Raw genomic sequence first — 14,686 nt, 5'->3', positions numbered from 1 at the left:
TCTTTGCTTTAATTGCATGATAAGGTTTATAGAAGACTTAATTGCTAGTACCATGGACAATTGTTTTCCAGAAAGACTCCCTGTTCACAAAGAAGCTTTAATTATCATTCTAGGATTTGAAAGTGCAAGAGGAATGAGCCCACCAATTAATGGTGGAGGTGAGTTTTTCTTCAAAATCAAAGGCTTCCTACAAAGTTAGCTGATCTGAGAGTTGTTTAAAACAAGGCCTAAAGTCCTCTAGCCCTCAAGCAGAGGGATTCCATGTATTGGAGAGTGCATAGAGCCCCATCAGGGCAAATGAAATTTGGTTTAGTCAATATAAGGATAAGAAAAGCAGGCTTCCTTAAAGAATTCTTATAATCTGAATATCTTTCTTTTTAATTTGACAGAAAAGGAAATTTCCTGTGCTTGAACTCCACAAAGAAACTGTGTCTCAAGACAAACACAGCCAACTTCTCAATACAGCAGCAAACTACTTGACTTGGCCCTGGCTTTAGAGATCAAGACAGTAATCAACCAATTACACTTGCCTCCACAAGCATTTAACTTCAAAGAGCTCTACAGGAAACAGCCAAATCATAAACTGCTCAGCCACAAGCTGAAACTTCACATGCCCTAACTACTATTAACATAGTAATAACCAAGGAGAAGGAAGCAAACTGTTGTGTATATCTCCAGCCACTTCACTAATAAAGACAAAAGCAGTTGTTACAGGAATTGTTAATATATTTAATTTGGACTGAGTTTTCCATTGGCTTGACTTTGTAAGTCAAAAATTGATGCTTCATGTACAAGGTAGGCAGCATGCTCCTCACAGTAAGAGTATCCATGCATACAAGGTGCCACTGGCCTTGTTTCAGCTAAACAGAGCAGGGTGCACAGGTCCAGGTAGATTATACTCCTTCCTTACAGAAACAGATCTCAGAAATTTTTTGAAGTCTTCAATTATATTAATCATATCTTCATTATGTGCTGAAAATAAAGCTAGGGAAAACAATCTGGAGGAAAACAAATCCTCATATCTCTGTAGGTCAGTAGGTTAAGAGGCTGTTGTGTTGTGAGCTGCACATACCAGCATAAATTATATGCATCTGCACAAGTGGAAGAGGAAAATGGGGAGAATTGTCTTTGCACAGATGCAGCAAAAAGATCATAACTAGAGAGAAAAGGTTCCTAAGAGTTGAAGTAATTAATCCCTGCAAAAGCTCATCTAATGAAATAGCAAATTCATCACTACTTGACTGCTTTAAATAGTGTGTTTTCAAAAGTGTGAGCTCCATTTCAGCTTCGAAATTAATATTAAATTCTACGGGATTCACTTACATAATGTGGAAAGTAACTTCCTTCTTGGCAGAAGTTCTTAGATAAAAGTTTTGTGGCCTCCTGTCAGGCAAACAGCCAGACCAGGCCATTGTAATACTACCTGCCTCTTCCACCCCCACAAAATTTAAGTAATATATATTTTATAAGCAGTATAGGAGGGAGAAGTGAAATTACTAGTATTTATCTTAAAGGCAAACTTAAAGCTTCTCTCAGACAACAGCTGTTTCCAGAATCCCAAATATATTTTCTTAATACTTAAGAAAACTGCCAGACACTTAATTTCTTTTTGGTTTTAAGCAAACTATTCTTCTTCCTTGTTTCAAAAAAGAAGGCAGAAAATTCCATCCTAGTGATAGTCAAGGGAACAAAACTCACTGTTATGAAAGCAAATGTGCACTGATACAGCTTTAGCAAGGATACATACAAGTTTTTACTATAAACAGCAAATAAATGCCTTTTCCTTTGTCGTGTTGCTGTTTCTTTCTCCAGAGGCTGGACCTGAAGTGAGAAGGTAATTCCACAAGGCTTCTTGAGATTTTAATGCAACATAAATAATATAATGCAACATAAACAACTTAAAATATTGAGATTGGGCACTGGATTGGGCAGAAACTTTTCAAATTTAGCTAGCAGAGTGGTTACCAGGAAAATCAACTCAAATGCTGCCCTCAGTCCTGGAGGTGAGGCTTTCCCAGCTCAGGAACACCCTGCCTGAACAGGCAGAGCTCCAGCCAGCAGCCCACACTAGAAGGTGGTTTCAATGAGATGTCTGGCAGATGAATTCCCACCTTCACAACTACCTCTAATGTAAAACAATGCTATTGGTAATAAATACCTAGTGCTCATTCAGGAATGCACAGAGCACCTAGTAAGGAAGGAATGCCACATGCAGCACATAGAACAGCCCTGCTGCTCCTCACCAGGACTGTGGTTGTGCTGTGCTTACTCCCACACACTAAGTGTGGTGGCATTTGATCAGCACTGACCCCGAGGGTGAAGTGCTACCCCTGAAATCGGTGATGTTCCCAACCGTGTTTCCTTTGTTCTTTTGAAACCCCTCATTTAAATTTCCTTTGAGATTTGATGGAAACACAGGAAAATGCAGCATGATTTACATGTACCAAACCTGCAGGTCTGAAGTAGTGCCCTGAAATTAGACTCTTGCCAGTGATAATCACCATTCCTTTTTCATTATATTTTCACAAGATTATTTCTATGACAATACTTTTAGGAGGGTTGATATGAAAATTTCAAAATGCAATCTCATTACAGAAGATGGAAATGTAGCTAAGGACATGAACTTCTCCAATTACATCTTTGAAAAGGCATAGACTGCTGTTATTAATATGAGTTCAAATCAATTTGAATTAAATGCATGGGATATTAATTTACATCTACTTAAAACCAGGATATAAAGCACATGGGAAACATTGCTCTATCAATGTTTATTTTTTAAGACACATCAATTTTGTATTATAAACCTACTAAAGTATCTGGGCAACTGACAATGTAAAAAGCAGCCAGACAATGCTTTGTTTGAGATTTGGTGGGAATCAAATGGGAATTGCAGGAAAATGCAGGAAAATGTGATTTACAGATATTAAACTTATAGGTGTGAAGGGGATGTCTGAAAGTGGTCTCTGAAACAAGGTCAGGGTTGGTTTCTTCTCCCATGTAACTGGTGAGAGGACCAGATGAAATGGCCTTAAGTTTAGATTGGATATTAAAAATTTCTTCATGGAAAGGGTAGTCAGGCTTTGAAAGAGGCTCTCTAGGGAAGTGGTGGAATCAGCATTTCTCCAAGGGTTCAAAGGGTACACGGATTTGGCATATCTGGGGATATGGTTTAGTGGTGAAAAAAGCTGGTACTAGGTTCATAGCTGGATTTAATGGTCTTATGAGTCTTGTCCAACTTTAATGACTCTGTGATTCCATAAAACTGAAAGCAACTCCTTCCCTATTTGTGACACACAGCTGTGTTTCAAGTAAGCTCACAGCTCCTGAACACAGCAAAAACAGTTTTTTTATTCACAAATGCACAGCGAAGCGCTGAAACATCTTCCACCAAACCAGTTCACTGTCCGATTTCAGCAGGATCATCCTCCCAGAGATCCAGGCAGCTCTAGCCAGAAGATTCTCCTTGCAGCTGCAGAGGACATCCCCATCCATGTCTGGCAAGCAGCAGTCCCCTATCACCATGTACTTTAGCCAGTGACAGTGCTAAATTCAGTGGAGCCCTCTAACCCCAGAAGCACCCACTCACTCCTGCTCCTGGCAGCCTTGCACACTCCTAGCTGCGGCAGCACCGCCGTGATAATGATCTGCAGAAATATTTCTCCTCTTGCTTCCTGCTCCTCAAATCCCAACTATCCGTGAAGCTGAAGGAACAGCATGAGGTCCTGAGCATATTCTGAGATCAAGCAGAAAAACTGGCAAATTAAGGGCATTTTAGCTACACATGGCTGGGAAGATTTGCATTTCTGTCTCGTAGAGATCCTTTTTGTTTGCAAAAGGACATTTGTTAGCAGAACTAATTATCCACATCATCTAAAGCATACTTTTAAGAAGGATGTTTTTCTATAAAACATGCCTCAGGTGACAGAAAAATGTCACTGAATTGAAAATAAAAAGCATGTCTTATCTAACAAGGGATAAGCAAGAAAAGCGAAGTTTTTCAGGGGAAAAAGATTAGGATAGACAAGGTTTAAGATAATCAGAAGCATTTTCATGGACTGGGCTTTACAATTTTTTATAAAATGAAAACCAGATGACTCATTTAAAAGATGGTATATAGACTACTACAGGGCCAATGGACACTTGAGCATTTATAGTTTGTACATGCATCACCCAAATAAGAGTATTTTAGAAGATCACCATGTGTCAGTCTTAAAAGCAAAATTAGTTTGCTTTTCTCAATTTGTTCTTCAGGGTTTTTTTCTTCTTAGACAGAAACAAATAGAATGAATATGCAAAGAAAGTAAGAATACTGTGAAATTTAATAATAAAACACCCAAAGGAAATCTGCTAAAAACAACATCTTTACAGCAGCAGGATTTCAAGTGTCATTTTTTTTTTCTTAGAGCAGACATGAAAATTTCACTAAGAGGAAAAAAATGCCAGAAAGACACTTTGAAGATGAACAAAAACTTGTCCTAGTAAAACTTTAACATACTCTATGTGTTTAAAATTAACAAGGATATTACAGCTAAATCAGTTACTAAAACAAGCAACCAGCCATGAGAGAACTTGAAGTTTTTTAATTATCAGAGTGCTGCTGGAACAACATTCTGATTTCAAGCAGCATTCCACTAAGCACTTGGTCACCTCAACAAGACAGCACAGGACTGCCACCTTGTGAACAACAAAAACCAGCAAAGCTGCATCAACAGGACAAAATTCAACTGCCCCTAGACAATATAGAATACTTTTTCCTTACTTTCTAACAGAAGTAATCCATTTTATTTATCAAGCCTCTAGAAAATGAACAAATAAAAAAATATTTCAGCATCACTTATGCTATAAAATTCTTGCTAATTTTGAACATGAGTTATCAAAGTTAAAAGGAATGAAATATTGAATGCTCACAAACAGCAGAAAATGCAGTTCACAGCATAAAGGATTATCAAATTTCCTATCTTGCTGAATAAAACATATTTTTAACTAAAAGAAAAAAAAGATGTTCAATTGTTTGTATTCTTCCCCCACTTCAAAACAGTACAGCCATACTGTGACTGTTCAGCTATTTTATTATTCCAACATTTACTGAAAAATCATCTTATTTCTAAGAAAAACTAAAACTGAGCCTTTTTTTTCGAAGCAGCCATTACAGAAACGTTAGCTGTGCTATTTTTGGTTTTACCTTGAATACTTCAAGACATTAGTGAGATTTTATTCTAAATAGATAACTAATAAAATTTACAAGAAATTATTCTAAATTGATAACTAATAAAGTTTACAAGAAATTACCATTTTTAGGCTGTTGTTAAGAAATTTAATTGACACCTGCAGAGGTTTAACCTAAAGTAAGTAATTATGGTTCTATTGAATCTAGAAGCAGGATAAATACAGCCTTGTCTGCATGTCTTTAAGGAAAACAGCTAATAAATTAGAAACAACTATGATGGAAATATTTTAGCAGCAAAATAAAATCCATTTTTCAATGGATTTCAACAGTGCTACTGCTATTTGTCAAAGTTCTAGGAAATACTGATGGAATTTGGAGACCTTTCTTTATGACCAATTCTGATACAAATATAACCCCTCTGATTTCTGGAATGACTTGGCTAACATGCAATATTACCTGCAAACACCCTCAGGCTCATAGGCAAAAATGAAAATGTAGCTTTATTCTACAAATACATTCTCCTTTCATACTTTAGTAATTCATCAACTTCCCTCTTTAAATAAACTTCTATCAACTCAGCCTGCTTTCAAATGAGCAGAATACATTAAGTATAATTGTACTTTTTGATTAAAACCTGTAAGTATAATGATAAATTCCATTATAAAATACTATGCCATTTCATAGTATTGGTCAAGCAGCCCCAACAGGTGGAAGACATCTCTATTGCGTAATTTAATTTTGGTGGACATTTTGCACTCACTTTTCACAGAAAAAAAGAAAAAAAGAAAGGAAAAATGTTTTAAAATTGTACATTTAACCTGGTTCTCTGGTTCTTTTCACCTGAAACACAGCTGCTACTTCTGTTAAAAACAGGAAGCATGAACAGTCTCTCACCAGAGTTCATCATGGATGGCATCTGAAACCAGTAAAAACAGACATGCTGGATAAAACACCTGTGGACTACAGAGGGATCCTTGCAAGGGAAATTTTTTCTCAAGGGATTTAATACCTACTCCCCTACCTAAAACAAGAAAGAAACCTCGGATCTAAGATATAACTTGAAATAGTAGACAGAGCCCCATGCTTTTCCATGTTGCCATTCCAACTCAGTATTCCACGTCACAAATGAACTTGTACTTAAGCAGGCAAATGCTTTTTATCTTATGATTTTATTGGCATGGCATACAAAAACAAAACTGGAAGCAGAAGGCACACAAGACTTCCCCTCCCAAACCTGTGATATTGAAATCACAACACAACATCCTGGACTCTGCCAGAACCGCACTGGATTCTTCAGAAGCAATCCATTTTGGGTTTCTCTTGTTCCCTCAACTTGAAGAAGCAAATTGTGACTGACTAAAAATGGTTTTCCCTATGGTACACACTGACAACAAGTTACCTGGCAAAAAGCCAAGAAGCAAAAGGCAACCTGGCAAATACCTTAAATTCAACACACACACACTTACACACTGGAAGTGGTTTGAGGGTTTCCTTAGGAGAAACAGGGCTGCAAAGGCATGGATCAGAATCTGAACTCATCACAGGGTAGTACAGGGAAGGAACTGGAGCCAAGACATGGCTCCAAGCTACAGAGTACCTGAAGTTTTGGACATCACTCTCACCTACCACATACTCTAGCAATCAAATGTTTTGAGACTTAATGACATGATTTACTGACAGGAACCATTACAGCCTTCATTTACTCTGATGATAATGCACATGAGATGCTTTTAAATATATATACATACATACATATATATATATACATATTGCATTTTACCTTTGTCAAACAAAATAGATACACTCAAGTTCCATTAAATACGAAAAATACTTAAAAAGAATAGTTCAATAATGCCATTAGTATTTCTTGAAGATTACACACCAAAGATCTTTGAAAGACTCAGTGCAACTTAGGAATGCACTCAGACCAGATTTCAACACAAACCTGTGAGCACAGAACCACAGGACATAACTGCTCAATTATTTTAGAGGGCTGCAATCCACTGCACGTTGCAGTCTGACATCCGTAAACTAGTCCCTCTCTAACAGGTCATATTATCAAGTGCCATTTATGCTTTATTGTACAGTAGCATTTATTCCTCCAAAGAGGGTGCACACACAGAGTATCTGTTGTGTTTTCTAAATACCAGTTTGAAACAAAGTGTTCAAAACGTTCTAACGATTTAAGAGCCTACATTCTGCTTACAAAACTAATGTAAGCATTTAGTGACAAAAAAAAAAGGAATGAAAATTCAGTGAGATGTAAGAGGCTTTGAAAACATTGCACTTTAGTAGTGGTTTATACTTTGATCACTAGTAAACCTAAAAGGAAATGGCCTGATCTGAGGAATAAATATACACACAAATAAACAAAAAGGTTGAAAAGGTTGAAATTCTTCTTTTGTAAAAGAGAAACCTCCGAAACACACTTATAAACTCTTATACCTTCAACAGCATATTATATAATATTTTATTATCATGAAACATGACAGTAAACATCTCCCTTATTTTACGTTAATTGCAGAAAGGTTTTCTCACATTTCCCCTCATAGGAAATTTTAAAATTCTCATAAACTCAATATATGGAGTATCTTCACATCATAACAGATCTTGCATTTGGTTGCAACAGTATAAGCAAAGAGCTTACTTCACAGTTCCAACTAGGGAAAAGAGCCCTTAAATGATGCAAAACATTGTTTCATTCCAGAGTCCAGTCCTAAAAAAGAACTGTGTTTTCCTACAGGTATAAAAGTATCAAAAAAAAAAAAGTCACCACATAAACCTCTGTACTTCATCGCTATTTTCCCATTGGAATGTTCTGTTTAGAAAGAGATAAAAAGTTACAGCATTTACTAAAATATAAAAAGTTAGCTCCAGAAGTTGTCTATATAGAGACAGAAATGGAATATTGAGCCTATATATTAAGAATGGCAAAATAAAGTAACGAAATTCTAGTAATTTTTGAGGAACTGTGACTGCTAATAAACATACAAAATACATTAAGATCCAGAATATAGATTTTGATTTTAGGGTATCAGCAAAACTCCAGCCAGCAAATATATAGAATGGAACTAACAGGTATTTTACAAGCTCGTGTCTTTGGAACACTTTTCTCCAGACATAAAACGTATAATGTCTGTTATCTGCTAGTAAATACTTGTGGACATAGGTAAATTTCCAGATCAGGAATAAAGAGATGACAGTGATTAAGCCATATTGCACCGGGTGCTTTCGCAATGACAAAAGGAATTTCCTGATTTTAGCAGGGGTCAATAAATGAGGGAATGAAAAAACAATAGTAAAGGACAGAAAATAGAACAGCTGAGGAAAGTGCAAACAGGCTTCATGACTACTTCTATCACCAACAACTATTCCACCATTGAGGAAAACAAAAACAATGAAGATAGATACTAATATGATGTATGGCCAAGTTAAAGCAGTAAGTGTAACTAAATTTTTAGGTGACAAGAGATACTCAACAAGAAACTTCAGTACTCTGGTCAAATCAGAAAATGATCCTTTCCTGGAAGAAATCTTTTCATCTCTCTTTTTCTGCGACTCAATCTTCCAGGCATCATTTAGCTTCTCTGCAACAACATTCCCAGCACAAAAAACTGTCCACACAATATTTGTCTGACGAAACATGAAGCCACAAAATCCAAGGAGAGCAGAAGTTTTATGGTTACCATAAAGGCACATTAAATAGGAAAAGAGAGTAAAAAATACTGACCCAGGATCCGTATAATAAAGGAATGTAAAAAAATAAAGGGTGGGAAACATTGCAAGAGTTAATGCTGACAAGATTCTCTGGAAACCAGACACAGCCTAAAGAAGAAGCAGAAAAATGTGGTTAGACAATGCCCAATAAAATAAAATAGTGTATTTTATACACTAAAACTAGTATAGTTCTTGAGAATTCCATTAAGACAATACAACATCTCCTATGCTCTTTGTACCCATTATTGCACAAATGCTACATTTTTCTTAAGCTCCTGGTATGTTATTACAGTTACACAGTGTTAAAATCCAAGTGAAAAGTCCAGAACATTACTGCAGGTGAGTTAAAAATATGGCAACGAAAACCACACCAACTTCTTTCATATGTCAGGTGTGCACGTATTTGTGCCATTAAAATCACGGTGGGGGTATAATTGCTCCCATACCTTGGATGAAAAGGCTGCACTAATGGGCAGAAGAAAATAAAATCAGTGGCTAATGCCCCTGCAATCTCATCATGAGACTGTTTATCTGTGAGACAGCACCATTCTGTGCCTCTACTGTCACCTCTTTTGCACCCAGTCCATAGAGAGGCAAACTCCAAGCTTCTAATCTTTAATGCAGCTTTTATTGTTTTTCATCATTGCAATTCATGAGTCAGAAATTTTTAAAAAGGTAGGAGACCACGTAGTTAAAAACTCTTCCCAATTATTCCATTCACTACATGACAACAGCACAAATCATAACACTAAAACATGATGTTTTTGAATGATGTAGTGCAGGGTGAAATAGCCACTCATTACCTCAAAAGAAAGAGGACTTGAGAAAACACTGAGGTCAAAGAAACCTTGAAGTATCACTACATGCTTAGCCTACTCTCATGAAACTTTTTTCTTACATTTATGTTTCCACTTCCAAGTATAAAATTAAAAGTGGAAACAGTCTACTTAATCTAATTCTGTACATTTTTATCACGTATTTAAAATCGAAGAGGTTCCTCCAAAAGAAATTTTCTTTATAGTCAAGGAATCCTTCAGTTATCAGAGGAGAAGAAAAAAATGTTTTAAGGTTAGAAGTTAAATTAAGTAACTTTGTGAAGGATTTTAAATAGGCCATTAACTACTAAAACTACTTATTTATTTATTGCAGTGGTGGATGTTCCAGAATTTTAAATATACAGCATTCACGTATCTAAGCTGAACTGTTGTGGTCTGGATGTGTGGACAGCTAGACAGGTAAAAACTGGCTGGATGGTCACACTCTACCCAAAGGACAGTAACAACCCAAGTACCACAGGGATCTGTACTGGGACTTGTCATGTTTAATGGCTTTATTAAAGAAAAGAAAGCCTGTAGTTGACACTGGATGGGTAGGACCAGCCAATTTGCCCAAGAGCACAAGTATGATCCAGAGTGACCCACACAGCCTGGAGGAATGGGGTAACAAAAATATGGTGAAATTCAACCAGGACAAATCCAAATGCCTGCAGCTGAAACAGAAGAAATCCCCATAAATTACACAGCCTGCTCACAGAGCAGCTAAAGAGCTGCTGTTCAAGTTTTGTGAGGACTCCTAAGCAATGCCAACTGCAAGAACATTCAGATTTTTGGATAGCAAGTCGGCGTATCTACTAACTTTGATTTCAATAAGACACCTTATGTGCAAGAATGTGTTTTTAGAGGACGGCAACTTGTGCGAGGAAAAAAAAAATTAAAAATTAGAGAATAGGAACGTGCCTTCTCGGCCAAACGGGTGGTGGCACTCGCAGTTCTCTAAAACTGAGAACATCTCACACGTGTAGTGAAGGGAACATACCCTAAAGCCACCAAAGTTGCTTGTAGGAGCGCATAAAACTATTTCACTTTGACCGTACCTTATTCTTCTGATGGATCTTGAACAGAAGCAAATACAGCAAATAGAAGTTCCCGGCGCTGAAGAGGAGATTGATAAACCTGAGCATTCCCACAGAGCACACCACGCTTCCCGTCCAGCCGAGGAGCCACGCCGCGGGCTTCACCACCCCCACGGAGAGCAGGTACAGGCCGGGCAGCGTGGTGATCATGGGGTCCCACTGCAAAGCGACACACACGGCTTTGTCACCGGGCCCGAGCCGCGCCACCACACCCCGCCACGGCCCCTTCACGGCCGCGGGCACTGCTGTGCCCTGAGGGCTCCGAGCTCTGTGCGCGCTGCCGCTCCCAAACCCGCCTCCGCCCCCGGCCCCGAGCGCTGCTGCACGGGAGAGACCCTCCCTTGCCTGCAGGAAGCGGCCCTGGCAATAGGCCTGCGCCTGCGGGACGTGGAACACCTCGTCCATGTAGGGCCCGCGCTGCCGGCGGCTGACGGCGGCGAAGAGCAGGCAGGAGAGCAGGAAGGAGCCGCTCATGGCCCCCGAGAAGCCGTAGGCCTCGGCCCGCTCCATGCCGGCTCCGCGATGGGGCCGCCCTTCCGGGGAGGGGCGAGCGGCGGGGCGGGAAGGGCCGCGGGGCCGGGAGTCCCGGGAATCGGGCCGGGAACCCCGGGGATCGGGCCGGGAGTCCCGGGAATCGGGCCGGGAACCCCGGGAATCGGGCCGGGAGTCCCGGGAATCGGGCCGGGAACCCCGGGAATCGGGCCGGGAGTCCCGGGGATCGGGCCGGGAACCCCGGGAATCGGGCCGGGAACCCCGGGGATCGGGCCGGGAATCCCGGGAATCGCTGTCGGAAGCGCTGAGCCCCCAGCCCTGTGGCCGCGTGTTAGCGCTGTGTGTGCCGCGGGGCGAGGCGCCGCTGCCCTCGGGATGGAGCGAACGCACCGGCTGGAGCTGTTCCCTGAGCGCAGCGTCACGCTGCTCCTCTTTCAGCACGTGAAAAATGCCGCTGCTCTGCGGAAAAAAGCCATGGAAGGCTCCATGGACGGAGCTCTGATAAACCCTGCCATGGTGAGTGGATGGTGTGCCGCCCTGGGGGAGTTGAAATGCCCGCTCGCAGTCGCTGTCACACGAGTTGCTTTTCGTCCTCCCGGCTCTGCGCAAGGGCCCTTGTTTGATTTCATTGCTTCCTACAGCAGAAGGGTTCGTCTGTGTAACAGAACCTTGGCAAAATTGGCCAAAACCACTGTATTGATTAATATCACATCCTGCTTGGTGGAGTTTACGTCTGCTTCATGTATAAACTCGAGTGCTAAGTAATTTATGCTATCAAAAATCTGCTGGTTTGGTGCCTTTGTTCTCATTTAACCCATAAATAGTTTCAAAATCTAGTCCTTTTTTTTTTTTTGTTAAAATTAGGCTATCAAAGTGAAATGGTCAAGATTTTTTCCCAGATTTCAAAACAGTCAGTTGATTCTGTATAACTCATTCTGTTGTATTTTACAGATTGTAGATCCTTTTCAGATTCTTGTGGCAGCCAACAAAGCAGTGCATCTACAGAAGATAGGAAAAATGAAGACCAGAACGCTCTATGCAGAAATTATTTTCAGCCTTTCACCAAGCAACAATGTAAGATTTATGGAACAAATCTCTTTTTTGCCCAAAAACCTTGCTAAGATCCACACAGCCAAACTAAGTACATGTATTCCTTTAACACTCTACCTGACTACCAGTAGAAGTTTTTAATTGTTATTTTTAATAACACTAATGTGCTGTTATGGTTTGTAGCTTGTCAGAGTTCCACTAATGTAAAATGTCTGTTAATTTATGCTCTTGATGTATCTGACACAGTAACTGAAAAGGTTCCTTATATGTATGAGAAAGTGACTCAAAATATTTTATTTTTTTTAATCTTTTTTCAGATTTCAGATGCATTTAAAAAGTTCGGCATTTCAGACAGCGACACAGCAGTACTCATTGTGCTGGTTGTGGATGGAGACAAGACTGTAAATCTGGCAGATATAGTATCTCAGGTGGAAGGCCAGCAGGTTTCCTTAGATGAACTCCCCCAGCTAACAGACACTGCCAAAGTTAAAAAGGTGTGTGGCCAAAACAGAAGACTGACATGGAGAAAAGCGACAGTTTATTTATTTGTCTGATTAAATATCAACAGACATAGTTAACTTAGGATCTGTATTTCTTTAGCACGACTGCAAACTTAAGTGGACCTTGATTATTTCTTAGAGTTTTTTTTAGTTGAAACAAGTTTTCATTGTCACACCCTAACATCACAAAGTTTAAGTCTTCAAATTATTAATGTTGTCAGGGAATTAGAACACAAAAATAAATTCCTAATTGCTGCCTACCATCGAAGATTACTGTTTTTCAGGCAAATATTCATTTGATTAAAAATTTCAATCATGAGCAGTTTCATAAGCTTAAATAAATAGATAGTCCCAGTAGGGGTGGTTAAAATAAAACAGGTTAATTAGCTGTTTGGAGCTGTCTTGGGGCATATATGCTCTTAACAGATTACCATATGCTAAATAATTATTTTGAAGCATGTGTCTCTTACATGATAAAATCCAAGTAAATTAAATCATCTTCATCATGTCTGTCAAAGTATTGATAGGAGACATATGAATAAAATTGGACAAATCAGCATTTAACAGGTGGAGCTAAAAGTGATGATCTCATTCAGTTTCGTAGCTTTCCTTGTTCTTGCAGTTTCAGAATTTGCTTCAGTCCAAGTTTCATCTTGCAGTCACGAGAAGATAGGAATTTCCAATGTAAAAGTGGGGGAGAAGGGAATAATGCTTTCTTGTGTACGTATTTTTTGAAGTTATGCCATCAATTTTTTATCTTCCTTATACATATTTCCCATTTTTCTTGGTTTTTTCTGCAGATGTACAAAGTTACACCACAGGAAGAAAAAATCAGCACTTTATTGGATAGTGTTGTTTGCAGAATGTCAACAAAAGATGTTTTGTGAAAATGTGGAAATAAATTTCAGAGGAAGTGAAGTAGTACTGAGTAATTGGATGACATCTGAGCTTTAACCAAGGGTTGGACACAAGGGTAACCTGAGCTGTTATAAGCACAGAGAGCATGCCAAGCAGAATTTGCCATTGGCATTTCTTCCTTTTCCTTGACAAGGGAAAATTGGCAGTACTTTATGCTGACCTTAAACAAAAGGCTTGGAAATCTGTACTTTTGTCTTTTGTCAGATGTTTTGGTAGTCCCAGAAAGGGTTCAAACATTGTAAATAATTTTTATTAAACGTGCTCTGATTTGTTTTGTTTTGGCAACCTGATGGATGATATCCTTTTAACAATACTACTGCCAGAAAAGGCATCTTTACAGCCCAAGTATTTCTGATGGACTAGAAGGAAATTTTCCATAAACAATCAGCAGCATCTCCCTCTTTGTGCTGCTGGGATGGAGTTGCTGCCCAGCCTTTGAGGACAGAAGTGTGAAGCAGGGGCATCAGAGATGTGTACAGTGAAGAAAAAGGTCTGTGTGGATAATGCTGTGGTGGTGTTAGCACCTGACAGCCTGATGTCATCCATTCCTGGCTTTAGAGGATGAGGAGTGGTGCTTTTACTTCATGACACTGATTTATGTAAGCATGGTGATGCTGAACTAGAACCTGGTTACGGGTGCAGAATTCAGGCAGATTCGCACCATAGGTTGTATCCACTTAAATTGTCAATAGAGGTTATACAGCATTCTGAAAGAACATAAAACTTGTCTTGGTTTTTTGAACCACTGCTAGGAAAGGCCATCAAAGGAAACTTATTTCAGTAGTCACCAGGTGCAACAGCTGTGAATGTGTATCATTTCATCACATGTATGCATCCTGTTAAAGTAAAACTACTGTCCTAACTAGGTAGAAATTCATACTGTTTGTTATTTTTATGCTGTATTGTTTTTCCGGGATGTGCATAAAACTA

At 39.2% G+C, this 14,686-nt stretch overlaps 3 protein-coding genes across 3 annotated transcripts in view; 2 read left to right on the top strand and 1 right to left on the bottom strand.

Moving 5' to 3' along the window:
- Positions 1-6,317: 6,317 nt before the first annotated feature.
- Positions 6,318-11,347, bottom strand: ALG10 (ALG10 alpha-1,2-glucosyltransferase). The gene is made up of 3 exons (XM_066318613.1): positions 11,121-11,347; positions 10,758-10,955; positions 6,318-8,992 (listed from the first exon to the last, which is right to left on the bottom strand). Exons 1-3 carry the CDS (start codon positions 11,304-11,306, stop codon positions 7,937-7,939), a joined length of 1,440 nt encoding a protein of 479 aa, XP_066174710.1. The 5' UTR covers positions 11,307-11,347; the 3' UTR covers positions 6,318-7,936.
- Positions 11,263-14,686, top strand: part of GTSE1 (G2 and S-phase expressed 1) — a 23,281-nt gene continuing 19,857 nt past the window's right edge. The window contains exon 1 of the mRNA XM_066318609.1: positions 11,263-11,349. Coding sequence (XP_066174706.1) covers positions 11,319-11,349 — 31 coding nt within the window. The 5' untranslated portion in view covers positions 11,263-11,318. The remainder of the gene's footprint in view (positions 11,350-14,686) is intronic.
- TPRKB (TP53RK binding protein) lies at positions 11,632-13,766 on the top strand. Its single transcript, XM_066318608.1, has 4 exons — positions 11,632-11,804; positions 12,240-12,362; positions 12,656-12,832; positions 13,639-13,766. Exons 1-4 carry the CDS (start codon positions 11,664-11,666, stop codon positions 13,723-13,725), a joined length of 528 nt encoding a protein of 175 aa, XP_066174705.1. The 5' UTR covers positions 11,632-11,663; the 3' UTR covers positions 13,726-13,766.

Source organism: Sylvia atricapilla, chromosome 5, assembly GCF_009819655.1.
Source record: "Sylvia atricapilla isolate bSylAtr1 chromosome 5, bSylAtr1.pri, whole genome shotgun sequence".
Taxonomy (NCBI): Eukaryota; Metazoa; Chordata; class Aves; order Passeriformes; family Sylviidae; genus Sylvia; species Sylvia atricapilla.
This window is presented reverse-complemented; position numbering and strand designations above follow the sequence as displayed.

Bases quoted from the DNA above. Each gene is read 5' to 3' on its own strand.
- ALG10 (XM_066318613.1), bottom strand. From the start codon at position 11,306: ATGGAGCGGGCCGAGGCCTACGGCTTCTCGGGGGCCATGAGCGGCTCC. The intron at 10,956-11,120 runs GCAGCAGCGCTC...GTCGCTTTGCAG, and splicing joins CAAGGGAGGGTCTCTCCCGT to TGGGACCCCATGATCACCAC. The intron at 8,993-10,757 runs GTACGGTCAAAG...CTTCTTCTTTAG, and splicing joins AGATCCATCAGAAGAATAAG to GCTGTGTCTGGTTTCCAGAG.
- TPRKB (XM_066318608.1), top strand. From the start codon at position 11,664: ATGGAGCGAACGCACCGGCTGGAGCTGTTCCCTGAGCGCAGCGTCACG. The intron at 11,805-12,239 runs GTGAGTGGATGG...TGTATTTTACAG, and splicing joins CTCTGATAAACCCTGCCATG to ATTGTAGATCCTTTTCAGAT. The intron at 12,363-12,655 runs GTAAGATTTATG...ATCTTTTTTCAG, and splicing joins GCCTTTCACCAAGCAACAAT to ATTTCAGATGCATTTAAAAA.